The sequence below is a fragment of the Daphnia magna genome, linkage group LG2 (assembly GCF_020631705.1).
Source record: "Daphnia magna isolate NIES linkage group LG2, ASM2063170v1.1, whole genome shotgun sequence".
Classification (NCBI taxonomy): Eukaryota; Metazoa; Arthropoda; class Branchiopoda; order Diplostraca; family Daphniidae; genus Daphnia; species Daphnia magna.
In genome coordinates this window covers 5,178,651-5,196,893 of record NC_059183.1, presented here as the reverse complement: position 1 = coordinate 5,196,893, position 18,243 = coordinate 5,178,651, and the positions used below count along the sequence as shown (strand labels likewise).

At 43.4% G+C, this 18,243-nt stretch overlaps 2 protein-coding genes across 2 annotated transcripts; one reads left to right on the top strand and one right to left on the bottom strand.

Moving 5' to 3' along the window:
* The first annotated feature begins 343 nt into the window (after positions 1 to 343).
* On the top strand, positions 344 to 8,556 carry LOC116917904 (histone-lysine N-methyltransferase, H3 lysine-79 specific). Its single transcript, XM_032923510.2, has 19 exons — positions 344 to 778; positions 932 to 972; positions 1,302 to 1,370; positions 1,432 to 1,495; positions 1,728 to 1,865; positions 1,936 to 2,121; positions 2,195 to 2,369; positions 2,431 to 2,523; positions 2,586 to 2,692; positions 2,750 to 2,806; positions 2,872 to 3,133; positions 3,194 to 3,522; positions 3,585 to 3,734; positions 3,786 to 3,944; positions 4,007 to 4,093; positions 4,225 to 7,210; positions 7,287 to 7,511; positions 7,576 to 7,749; positions 7,818 to 8,556. Exons 1-19 carry the CDS (start codon positions 689 to 691, stop codon positions 7,841 to 7,843), a joined length of 5,418 nt encoding a protein of 1,805 aa, XP_032779401.2. The 5' UTR covers positions 344 to 688; the 3' UTR covers positions 7,844 to 8,556.
* Positions 8,557 to 10,408: 1,852 nt separating this feature from the next.
* On the bottom strand, positions 10,409 to 18,073 carry LOC116917901 (vitellogenin). The gene is made up of 17 exons (XM_045169126.1): positions 17,914 to 18,073; positions 17,514 to 17,812; positions 17,001 to 17,430; positions 16,795 to 16,940; positions 16,572 to 16,709; positions 16,351 to 16,515; positions 16,052 to 16,291; positions 15,431 to 15,957; positions 15,201 to 15,369; positions 13,360 to 15,126; positions 13,050 to 13,269; positions 12,489 to 12,970; positions 12,240 to 12,413; positions 11,903 to 12,176; positions 11,683 to 11,831; positions 10,945 to 11,601; positions 10,409 to 10,839 (listed from the first exon to the last, which is right to left on the bottom strand). Exons 1-17 carry the CDS (start codon positions 17,936 to 17,938, stop codon positions 10,696 to 10,698), a joined length of 6,006 nt encoding a protein of 2,001 aa, XP_045025061.1. The 5' UTR covers positions 17,939 to 18,073; the 3' UTR covers positions 10,409 to 10,695.
* Positions 18,074 to 18,243: the final 170 nt, after the last annotated feature.

Sequence of the window (18,243 nt, the reverse complement as noted above, 5' to 3'; positions counted from 1 at the left end):
TAAGAACAAATACTCTATGGTATTGCCTTTAGTGCTTGTACATAAATCAATCGGATAAAATAAATAAGTGTAACGTCTATTACTTGAGTTTTAAAGTAAAGAGCAAATACTCCATTTTCTGATATGAATCGTATACATCTACTCAATCATTAATTATTGCCTTGTAAAATGTAAAGGCTTCAAAGCAGCTTTGAATTTTTCCGCATATGAATTGCATAGTGAAAGGATGGAGCTATGAGGGAAGACTTCCCTTCAATGGAATAAATTACGCTCACGTTGGGTTCGGTCATTCCCTCTTGGGGGTCAATGTCGAGGCTGGCTTGAGAGGCAACGCTGCCCTTGGTTGCCCGCTTTTTATACTCTGTCTGTAAACCTACCGTGTAAAAGATGGCGCTGTTGTAACGCTTACCGTATCATCCTTTGAGTTTTTTCTGTGAGATGTGGTTGTTTTGATCGGAAATGTTGTCTTGATATAGACGAGATAAAGTAAAATTACAACATAACCAGCAATTTGAGGGATCGGTTAGATCCCAGCCCAGTCTGGAACCTCACAATTGGCCTAAATTTTCAAAATCAAATCCACCCGGGAGGATTTTTGTTTATACAAACGTTGGAGCGATCCCTTTTTACCTTGCTTGTTTGTGAAGAGAGTTATACCGACTCGGTTGCTTAACTGAAGAATTACATTATGGTCATGGCATTGGAATTAAGGTTACATAGCCCTGCTGGTACAGAGCCCAATATCTACAAGTGGCCATTAACTTCTGGACGAGGAGCAGTAAGTCTGGACTTGTTTCACTATTGTTTCTTATGTCTTCCTTTGATTTACTCAACCCAGCGTTCAATAGTAAAACACTAGATACTGCTGATTTGAGTTCTTCAAATTGGTATTTCTTGTCAACTGTTATATTTATATTATCTCCATTTACAGGACAAAATTGATGGTGCTATAGAGCTAGTGGAAACGATACGGTAACATTTGTTATTATAACATTGCTTATTCATGTTCTGTTCTTCGTGTAAATTCTTTAAAGCCATTTTTTCAATGGGGATACCAAAAACCTTTGCCATGTAGTGAAAGTCTACAAAATCACTCACAAATTCATCCCTTCATTTTTATTTTTTCCTTAATTATCTGATAATTCAAGGTACAAGCCAAATATTGAGACACATTTGCAGCATTTTTGTTGGGGTTGGATGGTTATTTTTTCAAGATTCACTTACATTTCAACTCACTACCAAGTTTAAATTTTGCTGATGCTGTTTTGTTTGTTCTTTATGTCTGCATTGTAAACGTACAGATGGGTTTGCGAGGATTTCCCCGAAATGGCCATGGAAAATAACATCCTTAATAGTTACGATACGAAAAGGTATCTTCTATAAACTTTAACCCGATTCGTAAAAATTCAGTTGTGTATATTAACGTTATAGTTATGAGAGTATGAAGAGCTTGGTGGACACGTACAACAGGGGTATCGACGCCATCCTCCAAATGGTAATTCATCGTTCTTCTTTCTCATAAAATTTTTAGTATTAGTGTAGAATGCAGAAAAAATATTTTAGCCATGCACATCATGCGCAAGAAAAATTAAGAATATTTTGGCATAATTTATTTACAAATAAATAATCTTCTAGTCTTGTGCAGGACGACGATTTTGAATTTTACCCGTTAAAAGTTTTTGGTTGTCTGTTTAATTATTAACATCGTGTTAAACTGTTGGTAACAGGAGGAAGAAGGGGCACGACCGGAAAGATTAAGCCGTCGTCCTTCGCGAGGCCTCTTGCGTCACATCCTTCAACAAGTCTACAATCAGGCAGTGACAGATCCTGATAAACTTAACCAGTATGAGCCGTTTTCACCCGAGGTTTGACATCAGTTTTCTTTTTACTTTTAATAAACGAGTTTCAAAATTCATATCCATATTGTCTCTGCAGGTGTATGGTGAAACTTCTTATGATTTAGTCTGTCAGATGATAGACCACGTAAATGTGACGGAGGATGATACTTTCATCGACCTTGGTTCGGGGGTGGGTCAGGTAGTTCTACAAGTGGCAGCTTCTACCCCCTGCAAAATGGCCTGGGGTATTGAAAGATCTGAATGGCCCAATCGCTACGCGGAGGTAGCAATTAACTTTTACAACTTCTTAGCCAGAAATGGTGTATCATTTTCTTATGTTTATTGGTACCATACAGAATATGGATTTCCACTTTAAACGGTTGATGCGCTGGTGGGGAAAGCGCTACGGAGAATACAAACTGATCAAAGGGGACTTTCTGGACAAATGCCATACCGAGAAGGTCAATTCAGCCAACATAATTTTCGTCAACAACTTTGCTTTTGGTCCCAATCTTGACCACCAGCTCAAAGGTCAGTACTGCTCTAGAAACCATCTATGTAAGCTGTTGCTGACAGTTGTGTATCCGTACAGAGCGCTTTGCTGATCTCAGAGATGGTGCGCGTATCGTCTCATCTAAAGCATTCTGTCCTCTTAACTTTAGAATAACCGATCGCAATTTAACTGGTAAGATTAAATTGAATACTTTTTAAATTTTATTACCGTTAAAACTTTTTCTCGTTTTACAGACATAGGCACCATCATTCATGTTTCAGAGTTATCTCCTCTTAGAGGTTCTGTTTCTTGGACTGGGAAACCTGTATCGTACTATCTCCATATAATTGATCGAACTAAAGTAATCATATATGACATTATATTATTCAAGTAATCTCATAGTGATTGTCTAATTTAGTTGGAACGTTATTTTAACCAACTGAACCACCATCAGGTGAAAAAACCAAAAATCAAGGTAAAAGTAATAGGTGGGCAAATTTTATTGCAATGGGTTACACTTATTTCTCTCTCCAATTCCAGGAAGATGAGAATTCTGCAATAGTAGGGGTTGGCCGCAACAAAAAAGATATTAACCGAATGTTACAGAGCGATACCTCGTCAAACGATTCCGTCTCACAAACGCAACCAGCACTACGTGTTGATTTGGAGGACGGCCTCAACATGCCCATGACGGAAACTGGTGTGAATTCAGCTGGAGGTCCAACAACACGAAGAGCTTGGCAGGACTGGTGTAAGAGTAGCAATAATAGTAATCATGACAGTCAGAGCGAGGCCGATGAAGGTATGAAGTTGACATCGTATTTAGCAAATTAAAAAACCCTAATCGTTTTGGATTAAACAGTCAAAAAAACTGTCAAGACGAAGCCAGGCAAACCTAGTGTTGCAGCTAAGGGTGGGCCAGGCCGCAAACCCCGCGGCCGAATCGGCAAAAGAGGAGGAGGTCCACGGAACAAAAGAAAAATACAGATCACGGGTTTGGACTTGCTCCATACTCAAACATTGCTCAGCACGACTTCACCTCAGGGTCAAAAGCTCCCGCCTGCACCAGGATGTATTGACCAACAACTACCGTGGAACGTTTTACCGGGTGTAATTCCTGTTCACGAGGAAATTCCGCCTACGCAACCCCTAATTGCTGATGATACAAGGAATATTCCCCGTGCACTTCAGGTATTTTCTATTTGAATTCGTGTTATAGCACACAATTTCTAGGTTTGGATCTATGGATTCAGGTGTATCTGGATACGGTCCGTAATCAGATGATGGCGGCAATATCAAAATTCAAGGATCCTGAATATCGTAAAACTATACTACGTGAAATAGAATTCGAACGCGAAAGGAAGAACGCATTGAGCTCACAGGCAGCACAATTAGATAAACAGGTATATTTACTTTGTTTAAGTGATTTCTATTATTAAAGCAATGTCTTCTAGGTCCAGAAATTAATTGATGACAGCGTAGCCTTATTGCGTTCACGGTTTGCTGAACTCGGAATAGAATTTGAGAACCCTACTGACATTTTAAACAAAGCCAATGAAATTGCCATGCGGCACAAAGAATTGCGAGCTCAAAGCAATAATTTACAGCATCAAGTAAAAAATGATATCTTGTTGTGTGAAAGCCAAGATAAAATAACAGCGTTTCTCCCTCTTAGATTTCGTACTTGATGCAAAACGAGAAAGAACTTCGACAGCAACAAGAAATAATAAACCGTGGCAGAAAGTTGAGTCGGCTGAATGGGGTAAGGCACGAGGAAGCTGCGCTTTTTGTTTTGTTCTTTTGTTAGTTTTTCATATATTTTTATTTTTAACGATTAGTAATATTTTTTGTTTTGTTTTCTTTTCTTTTCTTTTCTATCCTTTTCTTCAATAGGATATTTCTGACCATTCTACTCTCAATCAAGAATCAATTCTCAAGGAGATTTCGCTAGCCTTGCATCAGCGCAAAAGGTTAAGCTGCCAAGCGAACAAGTTAACTTCGGAAGTTACAACTTTGGAACGAATTACCAGCGTAGCTCCTGCGTTCATTTCGCGCCAGGCTGTGTCTACCAGTAGCTTATCGCTCCCGATTAGTGTCTCCTCTCCAGTTCCATCGCAAAATGGTTTCACTGTCTGCGGTACACACGCTCATGTCCAGCAAACGCCAATTGTTGCCAAGCCCTCGGCGGCTTTCCAGCCACCACCACGTAAGCCTAACTCAGCAGGAAACATTCGTCGGAATCAAGAGTGGCCAGATATACCTGAGATCGGCAAGATTGACGAAAAAAATCCAGAAATACTTGCCAAGAAGATACTTGAAACGGGCAGGCAAATTGAAGCGGGCAAGTATGGCACCGAACTAACATCTCGTGGACAGCAGACAGTCACCGAAAAGAAAATTCAGCCACCCGAGAAGAACCGAAATTCCACCAGAATGCCTCGCCCGTCAAGTGCCACCAAATTACCGAATACAACGATAGGGCATTCGCAGACACCCACCCCGCCACCATCACTGCCGATCGTTAACAAAACCGCGTCAGTATCACATGCCGATAGCACACCTCGTGGGTATGATTTTGAGGATCGCTTAAAAAATCTCATCACCAGTGTATTAAACGACAAGACAAATCCGCCTACCACGAGCTCTGCTACACATGATCCACCCCTTTCAGCAACGCTATTCAAGCAGTGTACTACTTCCAAGTTTGCGGAACCGGAACGTGAAGGACTTTTTGCCCGTGCTCCGCCCAAGTCGTCGCTAACATCCCATCATCAACAGCCAACACCACAGCAACCTGATTATACCCAGTTTTCACCAGCAAAATTGGCCCTTCGTCGCCATCTATCCCAAGAAAGATCCTACCCACCTCATTATCAACAAGGAACAGAGTCTGACTTAAGCTACATTCGGAGCATTGGAGATCTGGTTACTGGGGAAATTGAGCGTAGCTTGGAATCTTCTTCAGCAAACCTTACAGTTCCTAATCAGCATTCGATGGCACGGCAAATTTACTCTCCGATTTCTCGTCCAAACAGTACTGATTGCCACACAACTACAGCGACAAATTCGTCCAACCATGCTAATGTGCATGTCGTTTCACTTCTTCCTTCAGTTGCCACTTCGTCGTCAGAATGCGTTGAAGGATTGGCTGCGTCGCTCCGCGATTGCTTAAGAGCTCCTGCCGAGGAAATGCCGGAACCTGTCGATTCTTCTTCCTCTGTTATCGCGAGTGCTGACCAAGGAAAGCAAGCCGTAGAAAGCGGAACGGATGATCCACCGGGAAAAAGGAAGCGCCTTAGTGTCGACTCTAATCCTGATGTTTCTAAAGACAAGAAACACATTGGCGAAACGCACACGCAGAAGTGGCAAGACAAATTTGACAGCCGATTTGACCGGATTTTTACATTTGCATCAACTGAAATGGACAAGCGTCGTCAAAGCACAGAGAGTTGTTCGCCGCGTACCGAACCATTTTCATCACCTCGTGGTAAAGAGGCGATGGCAATGATGCCGAATGAGAATTTTGTTAACGAAAGAACACCGGACAGAAAATCTGACTCGAAATCGAGTCACTCTTCCCGAAGTAACAAGCCCAAGGAACAAAAGAATTCGAAGACGTCCGAGAAGAGACAAGACAAGTCAAAAGATCGTGACAAGAGGAGCCGGAGCAAGTCGAGCCGGGAAAAAGATCGAGAGAAAGACAGAGACAAGGAGCATCGCAAGCACAGCAGTAGTAGTAGCAAGCATAGTCAAATTCATGAAAAGAAAAAGACAGAAACCAGCACCGTAGATAAAGAGAGAGAAAAGGAAAAAGACAAAGAGAAGGTCAAAGAAAGAGACAAGGACAGGGACAAAGATAAATATAAGGACAAGGACAAAAAGGAAAGCAGTGAAAAGAGATCAGACGAGCGTGCGGAAAAGCACAAGCACCGCGATAGAGGAAAAGAAAGAGAAAAGCATCGAGATAAACATCGAGATAAGCATCGCGACAAAGAGTCCAGGAGTTCCAAAGAAACGAAGTTACCCAAGTTGAAAGAAGAAAGAAAAGATGAGAGCAGCTCGACAGTCGAGTCGATCGAAGATGTTGGAAATGTTCCTAATCAAAAGGTGGTTTCAAAAGAGGAGCGAATCGGCAACGAGGCACATGGTAACCAACTATTACATTTGGAGCCAAAACAAAATGTTACAAACGAGGAACCGGCCAATGGCAAAGTGAAAATGGAAGCAGAACTGATAGATGAAAGATCGCAGGAACACAACAGTGAAGGACATCACCATTTCAAAAAGCGCATGGTCCAAAGTCAAATGGACTGGCAAGGTGCAGATGCTGAACCGCGTAAAGATTTGAAGCAATATCAATCATTAGTGGACGTGAAACCGGATGCAAGCCGTGCCTTGTTGTCCGCATCCTGTGATGCTACAACTCCAATTGAATACAACAAAGGTGTGTCTGGTCCTGCCTACAGTGATGGTCAATCCAAAAAACAAAATTCTAGGAGTAAACATAGCGACTGGACTTCGCAGATAACCCCGATAGCTCCACAGTTAGATACGCTAGATCAAAGTAGCATTTCTTCTAGAACGGGTATGACTGTAAAAGCCAGTCTGTCATCTACACATCATCAGTATCAAACCAATTGCAATTCATCACATGGAATTTCAAACTATACTACGGGAGCTCCGGTTCTGCATCCATCATCAACGAAACCCCAATTGCATCCCCAGCCACCTATTCCTTCTGTTTCAATGAGTTCATATTCGTCGTCTGCCTATGATCGTCTGCCGTCGGCTGAAATGAATTCGCAACCTTACTCACAGTACCAACAGCAGTCCAGCAGTAGAAGCGGACCTCAATACAGTGAACCAAATTACTTAACAGGTTGGTTGATTGCTCGTTCTACCACGAGGAAAGCTCGAAACTAATGTACTTAAAATTAACTTTTTTTTTTTTCTAGTTTCAAAACCTGGCTATTACCCACAACAACAGCAGCACGGATACGCTGCTGGGTCACAGCCATTTTCCGGTACAGGAAACGTGCCACATGGAGGGTCCCCAGTTTTTTGCAATAGTTCGATCAACGGTAATCCTTCGAGCCAATTCTACAACCCTCCGAACCAGTCCGCAGCTTACTCCGGCCACCAGCCACATTATCTGCAACATTCACGAGGAAACTCGACGGGTAACGGAATGAACAATAATGTGTGATGAAAATCATTCGCTATGTCTCGTTGCTGTTTTTTTAGGCGGGTACACTGGTACCTCCAATTTTTCGCGCTCCGTGTCGGCAGCGCCTGTACAAATTCCTCAGTTCCATGAGTCGTCCAGTCAGGCAATTTACGGAACTGCCCCGTATCACAGCCGGGAATCCCCTAGCCAACCGCCTGGTCCCCATCACGCTGGATCATCTCACACTTCAGGTAAATTATTCTTTAAATATTCCTTGTTATTTTACTCATTTCATTTTGTGTATGTCTTTTACCAATAGGCCGTCTTCCATTCATGCATCAATGAGTGCCAGCCTGCCCTCAAACGGGTTTAATCAATGAAGTTTCTTCACTTGACCCCCTCCCTCAAAATGTACCGTTTGTGTTCCGATTGCTCAGAGTTGTATCGCGTAAGTACAGTGCTCATCACTGCCCATTCTGCCGTTAAAATAGAATTGATTCCCAGTTTTGAAGGCTAAACATGAAAATGGAAACAAAGCCTTATAAAAAGATGAGAACGGTTTCTTTGAAAGATGTAACTTGATTCATCTCTACGCCATTTTGCTCCCTAGGCATTTTTCTTTAGCATATACTATCACGTTAAAATTTCCCTGTATCCCACAGTTTTCTGTCTCATCCATAATCATTTTTTATTTTTTTTTTTACACTTGATGCAAGGCACTCCTTCCGCTCGTCTTAAGTGTCACCTCAGGCCGTGTATTATTACGCGAATCATTGCGATCTTGTATGAGCTGTCGAACAAGTCAGCACAGGCTTATTTCTGTGGGCCTATCTTTCTCGACAGTTACCTAATTCTTTGCTAACACTGACTAATTTGTTTCCTTATCACCGTGTTTCTTAATTGAACCATTAATAATAATTTATTCAAGACCAATTTTTTTCATGAATCTGTTAAATTTTGTTCTGTTTTGATCCACCATCGAATAATGACGATCTGTGCTACCCAGGGATGCAAATTTTGCATACCAAATAAGAATGAATACAAAATATTGTTACTTACCTTTAGTAAGTTAAGAAAATATACCTCTCTCTTTGTCACCAATCTAACGTTTCCAATAAACTAAGGTGTTGACAATGCAAGCGTAGCAAAGTTCAAGAAATAGAAACGCAAACCACTTGAAAGTCAACAAGTCAAATAAAAATTAGAGGTCCTCACTCCGTCGCAAAGTTCCCGATAGGGTTCGATCCTGGTTGCTATTGAATCGCGGCAACCGTATGCTCCCGATTAGACTCGACGGCTCCCGGTGTTCGCGTTCGCGAAGTTTTCGATAGCCTTGGAGAAAAAAGAATCAAACAGTATAATCAAAATTGACCACTAATTTCAATAAAATTGTTGGTCTTTATTAAATTTTGAATCTAATCCTTTATAGTTTTCTATATTTTATAGTCATTTAAAAGAAAAAAAGTCGGAATTATTTTATTGGGCTTAATTTTTAAGTATAAAATTTTACTACAAAAAAATAACCTCTTGGAATTCGCTAAAAATTGCATGTTATGATCAAAATTTAACGCTGAATGTGGGGAAAATTTACCGATAGGTATTCTTGCGAAACTGCATGTCTCACTAATTTCTCGATAGGGATTCTTGCAAAACTGCATCCTCACTAGTACGAATTCAATAAAACTTAACCTATTGCAACCAAAATGAGAAGCTAATTCCGAATAAAATATTAGTTTTCCACTCAATTAATCGATTTTTGGATGAAACGGAACCAGAGAGAGTAGCAAACACTTGGAATCAGAAAAACCCCAAAACTAAGTTTCAAAAAGTGCAGCACTTTTTTTTACAGGTGGTTTAACGAGAAAACCAACAACTTAATCGAAATCAACGTTCAATTTGGATTATTCCGTGTGATTTTTGTCGAATTCTATGAGATGTCGTTTTTTGCAGATTTTGACAAAAGTGGGAAGGCTATACCCTTCCCACTTTTCCATTTTTGGCCAAATTTTAACTTTCGCTTAAAATACATTATTTCAATTCAGAATTGAATGCTAATCACGGAAATCAAGTTTATGTTTCAATTGGCCTTATTCTTTTTTTAAACTTAACGTAAACAACAAAATATAAAGTTGGCGTGGTAACAATACTTTATTTTCGTTTATTTTAAAATCGGCTAATTTAACGAGAAAACCATTTACTGAATCGAAATTAGCAGTCAGTTTTGATTGTACTGTGTGATTCTTTTTTCTCCAACGCTATCAAAAACTTCGCAAACAGCGGGAGCCGTCGAGTGTAATCAGAGCATATACGGTTGCCGCGATTCTAGAGCAACTACAGCCCAAACCTATCAGGAACTTCCCGAACGGAGTGAGGGCCCCTTGTTAAGTAGTTGTTTTCATGTGGAACTTCTACTTTTTGAGTAATTAATTAATGGTTTTCGCCAATAGCTTTGCCCAACATTACGGGAACATGACAGTGCACTGCAGCGTTATCTGCTTTACAAAACAATACTAATGTCTGCGTTCTAACTTGGAAGATGCTTCCCCGATTATGAATATGAATATCTCATAAGCTATAAATCCCAAGGGATTGATGCCTTAATTACTGGAAGGTGAATTGTCACTAGATTCCGATGTCTATTAAAAAAAAAAAAAAACGAAAGAAACTGTGGGTTCTTTATTATTCAAAGGTGGAATGCAACTGAATGGCGGTGCAGGTTCTCTATAAGTTTCCCCGAATAAATGGTTAATTAGAGAACAGGAATTATATATAAAAAAAGGAAACAAATGGCGTTTCGTCTGAAATTCGGACAAACAGACTGATCTTGGTTTTTTCAGCTTTAAGAAAAAGGTGGTCGTGTGCATGTGTGTTTCAACCATAGTGGTGAATATCAAAAGGAATGCAAAGCAATTTTTGATTTTGTGATGCTGCTTGTTTATTTATTGTCTTGGAATATGTTTTTTTCATATAGATTACATCACCCTGGCGTAGTCTCAACAGAAACTGGGCGCCTTCAAAACAATTCCATACCTTGAGTACTCTCGATATAATGAGAGTCTATCCAACTTCTAAATTAATATATCTTAGCATTTTCATAGGTCATTACTTGACGTGGGGTAGCGGGGTCGTTAGGGGAACACGGAAGAATGTAAAAACAATTTCCTTGCTCGTACAAAAAAGATTTTAGATTTGTTGATTTAGAAGGGAAGGCAAGCGGTAGGCACCGAGTAGACGCGTACCATGTCGACTTGCTTGCCCATCAGCTCATCAAGAGGACGGGAAGACATCTCCTCGTTCAACTTCTCGGACAAGATGTTCTTGGGAAGACAGTGGAATCCCAGCTATTGCACACAAACAGATAAATACATTAGAACATTGTAAGTGGAACTAACGGCTGTTGAACGAATTGAAATCCTAATTCCAAATTTGCTTCAAGTGGGGTTTACCTTCTTCTCAACGGTCTCCTGGGCGCGAGCACCCTCAGCGCACTTGGGCACTGACTCGGTGGAGAAGCAACGTTTGTTGTCTTGGACGACCATCTTGTTGCGGTAGACGGTCCACTGCGAAGGGCGGCGGAAAGTCTGGCTGGAATAGATGTTCTGTTGGAACTTGGGCAACAAGGGAGAGACATCAGAAATGCCGAAAACAGTCTCGGATTTCTCCTTCAGGCATTCTTCCTGGATGCGACGAAGCTCAGCAACATCTCTGGAAGAGATATCACTTTTGCATCCGGCGGGTTGTCTCAGTTCGTAGGCAACATCCATCAGATCACGGGGAATGGCGCACTGGCGGGGGCCAGTCAGATCGGTAACCTTGTCGCCATTCTGGGAGCCGCACAGACCACAGAGACGGCCACGGTGGATGGGAGAAGCCATAACAACGACTTCCTTAGCGTCGGTCAAAACACGGATCATGTGGGAGATGGGAGAGTCGACTTCAATGAAGTTATCAGCGGTTTTCTTGATAACAGCCAAAACTTCATTTTCGGCGTTCTTGACGGTGTAGGATTCGCTGGTTACGGAGATTTCCATACCGTTGACGTTGACCTTCTGTTGAGCGGGGAAAATTTCAATTTTCTCCTTGTTCAACAGGACAGTGACGATCTGTTGGAATGCCAATCGATCAGTAAGATAGATTAGTCAAAAGTAATTGTGTGATAGTAAAATCTAATTCATTGCTTTTACCTTCTTGTCTCCTTCCACGCGGGACAGCACGGCAAACTTGTAACGGCCAGAGCAATCTTTGGTCAAGACCTGATCGCATCCAGAGAAGGAAGCGTTGTAGAAAAGGCCATCGAAGGTGGTGACAGTCTCGGAGCCAATCAAACAAACGCCTTTATTGTGTGAAAAAAAAAATAGACAAATGGTTATGGTGTTTGCCAGATGCATTTCAACCAAAACATACCGGGGGCAGCCAAGACAGAGCGAGGAACAGCCATGCGCTTGGGCAAGATGACTTCAGCGACGGGGTGAATTTCAATTCCGCGGAAGAAAACATTGGAGTAAGGCTTGAAAACCTTAACATCCATCGATCCAGCCAATGGGTAGTAGACACTCTCGACAGTGATCTGGTTCTCAGTGTTCATAACTTCGACTTGGTTGTCAGACATGTAGGGACCCAACCAGTGGCGGACGAGGTTGGAGGCCTTGATGGTGGCATTGCGAACAACAGCGGGCATCTAGCAAATGCAATGTGGATACATAGATACATAGATCGTCAAAATGTCATTGCTTATTACTACCTCGTTGTACTTGATGGTCATGACGGCCTTGTTCAGGATCGAGGACAGACGGCGAGCAGCAATGCATTCATCGCTCATACCGCGGCCCAAAGTTTCCTGTTTCTGGCACTGGGTCTTTTCCCACTGGTTGCGCAGGGAAGGAGAGATGTCTTCCTCGCTGCGAGTCCAGGTGGTCTAGAAAAAAAGAACAAACAAATTATATTTTTGAATTTCTGAATTTTCTGAATACACCCAAAAAGTATAACATACAGCAACAGTAATCTTGCGGTCATCAGTGCAAGACTTTCCGAAGCCAATCTTGATGGTAGAACGACGTTCAGCTTCATCCTTGATCAGTTCTTTGCGTTTGAAAACCAAGTTGTCGGGGAATTGAGCGTCAACCTCGGCGCAAAGCACGAAGTTGTTCTGGCCTTCAACTTCATCGCGTTTCTCCACCATAAGACTTCCACGGTGAGACTTTCCGTCCATACCGTAGACGATAGAGGATCCGATGCGGCGAGCCTTAATGGATGAAGACTTGGGGACAAGTTCGGCGGTGAAATCCAAAGAATATCCGGTGGGGTTGGTCAGGGTCTGGAAGATGTGTTGGAACTTCTGCGATTCCCATTGGCTGTCCTGCTGTCTAACGTACTCCTGGCTCATGATCTGCTCTCCGTAAATGGTGTCGAAGAGGGATTTGGCATGAAGATGGCCGGTCAGAGGTTTTTCGAACTTGGAGTCCGACTTGGAAGCTAATGAATGGGGGGAATTATTTAGTATTAGCTATGCAAAATACAAGTCATATTCATTCCTCATGTTATGTCTACTTACAGATAGAGATGATGGTCTTGATAGCCTTGGTCTCAGATGAGGCATTGTCGAGGTACAAGCTCCATTCACGCTGGCGGATGGTGGATGGCATAGCGGCGAAAGCCAAGGTACCGAACCAATCCTTGCTATAAACTGATGGCTGAACAACGGCCAAGCGTTCACCACGCTCAACAAAAACGAAGTCCATGCCGAGGTGTTTCTCACCGAAGGTGACCTTATTCTATAAAACCCCATTAAATATATTGAAATTTAACTGTAAACTTTTCTGTTGTGAAATAATTTAAAGGAATAATTGAATTTTGAACCCTACCTCCTTGGGTTCCTCAACGTAAGAGATGCGCTTGGTCTCCGAGAGGAGAATGGCAGGGGTGAAATCGCTGATCTTGCGGACCGTAGTGAAAGGAACAACGGAGTGCTTGACGATGCGGAGTTTGTCACCCAAAGTTTCCCAGGTGGTTTGGATCTTGCCAGTCTTCATGTCACCTTCAATGGCGAAGCGACCGGGCAGAGCAGCAGCCCATTCCATGTCAACACCAGTAGTAGGGTAAGCGCGAGAAAATGGAGTCTCGACCATCAGACGAGTGCTCATCTTTGAAACGACAACGGGCTTCAAAGCACCTTCAATCTTGGCGCTCCAGGAAGACATGGAAAAGCCACCTTCAACATTGGACTTGAGTGAAACGAAAACGCTGTGGTGGCTGGCCCAGGTGTAAGCCAAACCCATGGCAGAAGGAATGCGGGCAAACGAGTCCAAAAGAGGCCAGTATTTGTGGAAGTTGATTTCCCATTTGCCAGCGTTCTCACGGAATCCGGATTGCAAAATCTGCTTCTCAATCATTCTGAAGATGGTGTTGGGGTTAATGGTGAAGAAACGTTGGTAGTTGTCCAAGAAGTTCAGGTAAATGTACAATTCGGGTTGACCAGTGGCGCGAGCCTCAATTTTCAACTCTTCGTGGATTTTCTCCAATTCAGGGCTGATAATGGAAGATTCGTCCTTGTTGGACTTGAAACGGAGACCGGGCTTTCCGACCAGACGATCGATGAACTTCTCGGCGTGCTTGCTATCAATGCTGATTTCCATCAACTTGGTGAACCAGGGTCCCATAGCGACGGACAAGCTGCTGTAGTGGTGAGAGGGGACGAAAGATTCGAATCCGGGGAAGTTGACGGTCTCAGTCACGTAACCCAGACGGGTCTTTTCAGAGAAACCGGCCTTCTGGTAGTTGAGGGCAGCGTGGGAAGTCCAGAACATGGGCTTCATCAAAGCAATGACGGCTTCGGCGCGGACAGTCTCCTCGCGGTTGAGCGGGTTCTTGTTAGCGACGCGGCTGGCGATGGTAGTGTAGATGAAGTGGGAGATCTGATCGTTGGGCTCGTACCAGGTGCTCAAAGCAACACGGGACCAGAAAGCTTGGGGAGGGTTGCTGACGAAGAGCAGAGTAAGAGCGGCCAAACGGACCTCAGTTTCCTCAGCCTTGTTGAAGAAGATGGGCATCAACAAAGTGCCAACGATTTCCTTCTTCTGAACGGCCAATGTGCTCAAGGCGAAGATAGCCTTGGCGCGGACGAGGTTGCAAAGAGCCTCATCTTCCCAGTCCTCGGATTCGGCGCGAGAGAGAACGACATCTTCCTGCTCCTGTTCGTACTTTTTCAAGTTAAGGGTCTTCTTGGCTTCGATCCACTTCTTTCTCATTTCCTTCTTTGACAAGGAGACCAAATCGCGTTGGTTGCGCTCGTACCATTCGCTTTCGTAGTGAGAGCTGGGCTCGCAGGAGGTGATGAAAGGCTTGACGAAGGGAACAATAATCTCGTGACCAATGTTACCCAAAGCGGTCAAGAAAGCCATGCGTTCACCGGCATCTTTGGCAATCTTAGCCTGCTCGGCCAAGTAGGGGACCAACTGGCTGGCAACGATCGAGTCGCTGGGATTGCAGAATTCTCCCATAACCAACTTGGGGAACATGTTCAAGCTGTGGGTGGTGTTGACACAGGCCTGGTACACTAAGCGAGACAAAGACAAGGCAGTGGTGATCTTGAGTTGGCGGTGGCTCTGGACGACTTCAGATTTCAAGAATTCCTTTGATAACGAGGTGTATGTGATGATAATGTAACGATGTAAAATGTTTGGGCCCTATCTATTCTATCACTTACCATCAAGCTGGTCAAAAGCTCCTTCGTGGGAGTTTCAACAGTTGGGACGAGGGCTGAGATAGCCTGGACGGCTTGCTCACCAGCGATCTTACCCTGGAGGATGTATTCGCGGACCAACATCAAAGACGGGTTGGTGCCAGAAAGCATCAAAGCGTCAACAACAATTTGGCTGCAAACGAAAACTTACTAATGAAACAAAACCTTGCTTTTAAAAAAATTAGTAAACTCACTTGGATGTGCTCCATTCCTTGGATTCCCACACCTGGGCAACGAAACCCATGAGCTCATTGTAGTCGAGTGAAGCCAAAGCTCTGCGGAGCATGTTGATCTTCTCAGAAGTATGTTTGGTAGAGGGGTCGACGTAGTAAGCCTCAGATTCAACATCGCTGATGATTTCAGAGAGCAGACGGAGAGCTTCCTTCTTGAGGATCTCAGGCTCGACCTCCATGATCATCGGAGAATTGACGTTGCGAAGAGTAGGCTTTCCCATCAAGGGTCCGTGGGTCTTGTAATCGTCATCGTAGGAGTAGGCCAGGGTCTGGTAGATGTGAACATCAGAAGAGATGCGAGAAACGAGCTTGGAGTAGCCAGTTGGGGTGGCAGATCTCAGAGTCAAATGCTGGACGGTCAAACCTTCGGTGGCTTCTGTTTCGTAGCTGAAGGGCTTGACGACCAACTTGTCAATTGACTTGATGCGTTGGACGATGAAGTGGCCCTCATTGGAAGTACAACCGATGATTCTAACAGTGTCAGAGTGCTAGATGGATAAATTGTAGGAACAACAATTTCAAGTTAGAAATAAGATGAAAAACGAATACGATTGCTCAATTGATTGTGAAAATCCAACAAACCGAAATTTTGTTCTCGCAACCGGCACCATTGACCAAGTTGCAGCGAAGTCCCTGGTTGCTGTTGTAGTTGAAAACGGGGAGAATGCGGCAGTTGTCCAAATCACGGTTCTTCACGATTTCGTAGACTGGGAAGTTCTGGCAAAGCTCAGGGGCGGGCAGAAGTTTAGGCTCGGCCTCAACAACTTCGACGGGCAGACGGCTGATGTGGTACCAGGTTTGGCACTCACCAGTAACGGATCCCTATTGGATTTACTTAATCATTGTTTCATGTTAAATGAATATAATTGACAGTATCACACCTCCATGGCGTGGTAGACGGTGTTCTCAGCATAGTAGTTGTCGTATTCAGCCTGTTGGAAGACGCCAGAGACTCCATCAAGTTGGAGTTGGATCTGGGCAGCCAAAGCACGCTTGAAGTTGACGATCCACAAGGGCTCTTCTTTGCCAATAGCGACAGTTTCAACCTATAGAAGTAAATGTTTGAAACGTCCGTAACTCATTTTATTTAAAGGAGGTATACCTTGCCGGAAACAAATTTGACTTGGAAGGGTTTCTCAAGGTGTTCTTGGTCAATGATGCGGACTTCCTGTCCAGGATCGACTTCAGAGTATTTCTCCATCACGTCTTCGTTGAATTGCTTACCTTTGGTGGCAAGCAGCTAAATTTTGGAAAATAACATTAATCGAATCTCATTAATCTGTTTCTTAAGTAAAAACCATAAATTTGAATAACTATTCACTTACAGCAACAACGGCGGTGCTTTCATCGACGGGCTCAATGGTCAGACGACCCTTGATGGAGCCTCCAGACACTTTGGTGCTGATGCCCATGATACCAGTTGAAGTCCAGCCAGCGTAGTCGTATTCGTAAGTGTAACCGGCCATCCAGACTGTAAATTGAAAATATATTTGTGAATTGAATCCTGTTGGTGATAAAATTGTATTCTTACCTTTGCGGGTCGGGGCAGCAGTTTCGAGGGTCAGGCTATCGACGTTGGTGGGGCGTTCGACACCTTCCAAGTTCAAGTTGGAGGGCACCTTCTGGCCTTCGATGGCTCCGTAATGTGGATGACGGACATTTTCCCATGACTGTTCTCCGTTCAAGATTCCTTGTTCAATTTTCTTGAAAGCTCTTTCAGATCCGTAGGTGGTTGATTCCCTATCGATGGTGATCGGTTCCTCAACTTGAGACAGAGTGAGCAGGCCACAAGCGATCAGACGGTTCTCGAGGTCAACGTTCTTGGTGGCACGAGCCCTGTCGTCGGGGAGCTGGTGGATAACAATGGCATGACCCAAAATGCTGCGTGGGCTTTCTTCGAACAGGGACACCAGCGAGGAGATCAAGCTGACGTCAGTGCGAGAAGGCACACCAGTGAAGGTCTAAATAAAATGTTAAGTTTCCTTATGTTGTTAAACACTAAAAGTTTCAGCGTCTTTGTTACATTTCTCCCAAATATTTTTACCTTGATGTTGCCGAGGTAGCCGACAGAGCGTTCGCTTTCGTACTTTTCAGCAGGAACGAACTGACCGCCAACGCTATCACACTGGTCACCCAGAGTTGTTCCAGCGTGGACGTGGAGACCATGACGACCGGGCTCCAAACCGTAAATGACACCACGGATCTTGACAGGGCTAGAAATCGAAGCTTGTTCCATCATCAATTTGCCACTGATGTCCATACCCTCGATGGTAACAAGGGCACGACGGGGACCCTCAGTGGGCTTGTGAGGAGATCGGGCAGCGACACATCCGAGAGCGAAGACTATGCACAAAATATTTGGTAAAGTAAATTATGTAAATTTAGTTATAATTGGTAAACATAAATTACAATATGTATCTTAATCAAGTGAATCTGAAAATTACCGAGGAAGACTGTGTGAAGACGCATCTTGTTGTGCCCGAACCGCTGGGTAGGGTACTTGACACGAAAATGGCTTGAACACAAAAACCTCTCTGTTCTTCTTGGGCTTTTATATCACTGGAAATTGTTCTTACTCGGCAATTTATTTCCGTTTGTGTAAATGAAAATATAGAGCGGATGGCCTCCACTCCTGCCCTCTGCGCTATATTTTCGCCACCCACAATCACCCGATCAAAGCAGCTGATGTAGCATTTTAGGGAGATTTTTACTTGCGAACTTCGCAAAATATTATGATGGTTAAGGTCCGAAAAATTGCCAGGTCAGACAAAATG